The sequence below is a fragment of the Priapulus caudatus genome, unplaced genomic scaffold (genome assembly GCF_000485595.1).
Source record: "Priapulus caudatus unplaced genomic scaffold, Priapulus_caudatus-5.0.1 Scaffold402, whole genome shotgun sequence".
Lineage (NCBI taxonomy): Eukaryota > Metazoa > Priapulida > Priapulimorpha > Priapulimorphida > Priapulidae > Priapulus > Priapulus caudatus.
Genome location: NW_014577463.1, coordinates 131,780 through 135,417, shown reverse-complemented (window position 1 = coordinate 135,417; position 3,638 = coordinate 131,780). Strand labels below are relative to the sequence as shown.

Below are 3,638 nucleotides of genomic sequence, written 5' to 3'. Positions count from 1 at the left end.
CCTCGGTGTTGTTGTGAGAGAGATACACGCACACACACGCACACACGCGCCCACACACACACACCACACACACACACGACGCCACCACCACACGCACACACTGCGCACACACCACTACACACACACACACCACACACACACACATACACACACACCCCACACAGCCACACCACACTCGCGCCCGGCGCGCACACACACACACACACACACGGCACACACACACACACCATAACACACACACACACACACACACACACACACACACACCACACATCACACACACACGCATACGCCACACACACACATACACACATCACACACACACACACACGCACATAACAACACACACATCACCAACACACACACACAACACACACACACGCACAAACCATCTACACACACAGCGCTTGATACATATCGCTACCTGCCGCGCACGTAAGCACGTATATAGGCGCACACTTATACAAATAGTTCAGGATATCAAAAGATTAGTTTTAACCAGGGAGTGTATATAGGGCAGTGTATAACTAGGCGAGTGTATAATAGCGAGCTGTTATAATATGGCGTGTATTTACACTCCTGATTTTAACTGATTCGATAATTGCACGAATTCTTGCCATTTTCTTGTTATTGATCGTGTTGTGACGCTGAATATTGCGCCGGTGTGTGTGTGGTGTGTGTGTGTGTGTGCTGCTGTGTGTGTGGTGTGTATGTGCGTGCGTGTGCGTGGGGTGGTGTCGTGCTGTGGTGTTATGGTGTGCGTGTGTGTGGCCTGTGTGTGTGTAAGGCTGTGTGTTGTGTGTGTGTATGTGTGTTGCGTGTGCATGTATGTTGTGTGTGAGTGTGTGTTGTTGTGTGTGTGTTTGGCCGTGTTCATGGTATGTGTGGGCGTGAGGTGTGTGCTGTGTGTGTGTCGTGCTGTGTGTATGTGTTCGTGGTGTGCATGTATGTGCTGTGTGGTGTGTGCTGTGTGTGTCGTGCGTGTTCATGTATGTGTGCGTGCACGGAGTTGTGTGTGTGTGTGTGTTTGTGTATGCGTGCTGTGCGTGCGGGCGTGTGTGTTGTGTGTAATGTGTGTGGTGCGTTGTGTGTGTGTTGTGGCTTGTGTGTGTTGTGCGTGTGTGTGCTGCGTGTGCATGTATGGGCTGTGCAGGTTGAGTGTGTGTGTGTGTGTTTGTTGTGTGTTGTTGTGTGTGTGTGTGTGTGTGTGTGTGTGGGTTGTGTGTTGCGGTGTGCTGCGTGTGTTAATGTGTGCTGCACGCGTGCGGGTCTGTCTGTGTGTGCTGTGTGTGTGTTATGTGTGCGTGTGTGTGGTTGTGTGTGTGCCGTGTGTTAATGTCGTTGTGCACGCGTGCCGGGTGTGTGTGTGTGTGCTGTGTGCTGTGTTGTGTGTGCGGTGCGTGTGTGTGTGCGCGCGTTGTAGTGTGTGATGTGTGTGTGCGCGCGCGTGTGTGTGTATGGCACGCGTGTGTGTGCGTTGTTGTGTTGTGCGTGCGTGTGTGTGTGTATTGCGCGCTGTGTGTGCTGTTGCGTGATGCGTGCCTTCTGTTGTTACTTCCAATTCAATGTTCTAGTGCGTAATATCGCACTTACGCCATCTCGGAAGACGGCTTGTAAATACACACATCTAAAAATATGAGCGTGCGATTACACAAGGGGAGGAAAAGAGCGTGTGAATGGGAAAAAAATCGAGTAAACACCGGCACATGTACGTGCAGTCGGAGCTGCGGTGGTGACGCGGGCGTGGTTTCCCATTGCATTTCTGGGCGCCGATATACTGGGGGCATGTTTATTTTTAGTGACAATCGTACTGCTCTCAGTTTCACTTGACAGATATATATACAATTCGAAGGCTATCATCATCGATCAATCTAAAAGCATCGGGTGTTAATTACAAGCGACGAGGGGGTGGGTGAGGGAGAGAACGCGCGCGAAAGTGAGCGAAAGGAAGAGAGCTCACGCACAGACAGAAAGTGAAAGAGAGAGGTAGAGGCTGACGAGAGCTGATGTGAGAGTGTGTATGGCGCCTGCGCGCCCGTGTGATGTTCGCGTGTGTTGGCATGTGTGTATGTTATGTGTGTGTGTGTGTGTGTGTGTGTGTGTTGTGCGTGTGCTGTTGTGTGTGTGTGTGTGTGTGTGTGTGTGTGTGTGTGTATGTATGTGTGTGTGTGTGTGTTAGCGTTGTGTGTGCGTGTTGTGTGTGTGTGGCCGTGTGTGTTTGCGTGTGCGTGCGTGCATGTGTGTGGGTGAGCGGGGAAGAGAGGGAGCGAGAAATAGCTAGAAAGGGATGATGACAGATGCGTAGTTTGCGGCTGCATGCACGTATACGGCATGTGTGCCATGACCAGCCGATGTGAGGGCGGGCCAACCCCCCCCCCCAACTATCATCACAGCACGATCTCCTACTGACACATACACTCTTACTGGCGATTGTAATCCATATTATTTTATCATTACATTAAACATCTTCATAACGTTCTGTGCCTGTTTTTTTTCGTCTGGCGTTCGTAATTTGTGACACGACTTTATAAAAGATACTCTCTAAGTCGTCATATACCTTCAAACGAACACTTGCGGGAATCTCTATTCTTGCAGGAAGATGCGTCGTCTAGAACCGACTATGAAGACGTTTGTACACACTGCGAATATGAAACCGTGTTTCACGTATCGTTTTTTGCAGTGCAGTCCATTGAGCGGTATTTGGTCGTGGTTATCTCCATGGCCTGTCTCCTATCCTCGGCAGCCACAGGTGGTAAGCGCATATTTATTTTCTATCAACATGAGGTTTTAATAATGAGACAGAATGTCTAAGAATACATAACGTATGTGGTCGAGATGTGGCGTTTATTGGTGATTTCCCACGGGTGTAGAAACGAGTTTCATACCTCGTAAATCCGATGTAACAAATCATAAACAATTACGTAAACATATTAAGCGTACGGTTACATGTTTATGCGGCAACGTCGATATATAACCACGCGGCCGGCTGAGGTGTATACACATACAGCCTCTATGAAGATTATAGCAACTCGATCTCGCGAGAAGAAACTTTTTGTTGCTCAGTATTCGAATGATAAATCGAAACTTGCGCTGATCACTCTTATGATAACGATGATGATGATGATTATGATGATGATGATGATGATGATGATGATGATGATGAAGATGATGATGGTGATGATTATGATGATAATTATGATGATGTTGATGGTTATTGTTATTGAATATTATTATTATTATTATTATTCCACAGAGGATTTCAATCCGTGCTGCTCGTTTCCCTGTCAGCACAGGAGTATCTGCGTGATGTTGAGCAACCAGGCTTACGTGTGTGACTGTACAAACACTGGCTTCTATGGCAACAACTGCGATATACGTACGTTACTCCACAGAGAATTTACCATTAAAGACATCGCCGTTAGAAAAACACTCTCGACCACAGTTAACTGCTAGATTAGTTGATGAGCAAAACGCTTATTCTGCATAACATCTTTTCATTTACAGAATATGCGCATACTTCGTATATCAATATTCAAAGTTCTTGATCTGCACTGAAAAGTCGCACATCGAAAAACGATCAAGCTTTCTAGCGACCACACAAACACACACACACACACACACACACACACACACACACA

The 3,638-nt window shown here is 47.4% G+C and overlaps 1 protein-coding gene across 1 annotated transcript in view; it reads left to right on the top strand.

The window, feature by feature from the left end:
- The window catches only part of LOC106809988 (prostaglandin G/H synthase 2-like), a 30,697-nt gene that overhangs the window by 10,279 nt on the left and 16,780 nt on the right, over window positions 1–3,638 (top strand). The window contains exons 2-3 of the mRNA XM_014813240.1: window positions 2,681–2,752; window positions 3,254–3,417. Of these exons, the coding sequence (XP_014668726.1) occupies window positions 2,681–2,752; window positions 3,254–3,417 (236 nt within the window). The remainder of the gene's footprint in view (window positions 1–2,680; window positions 2,753–3,253; window positions 3,418–3,638) is intronic.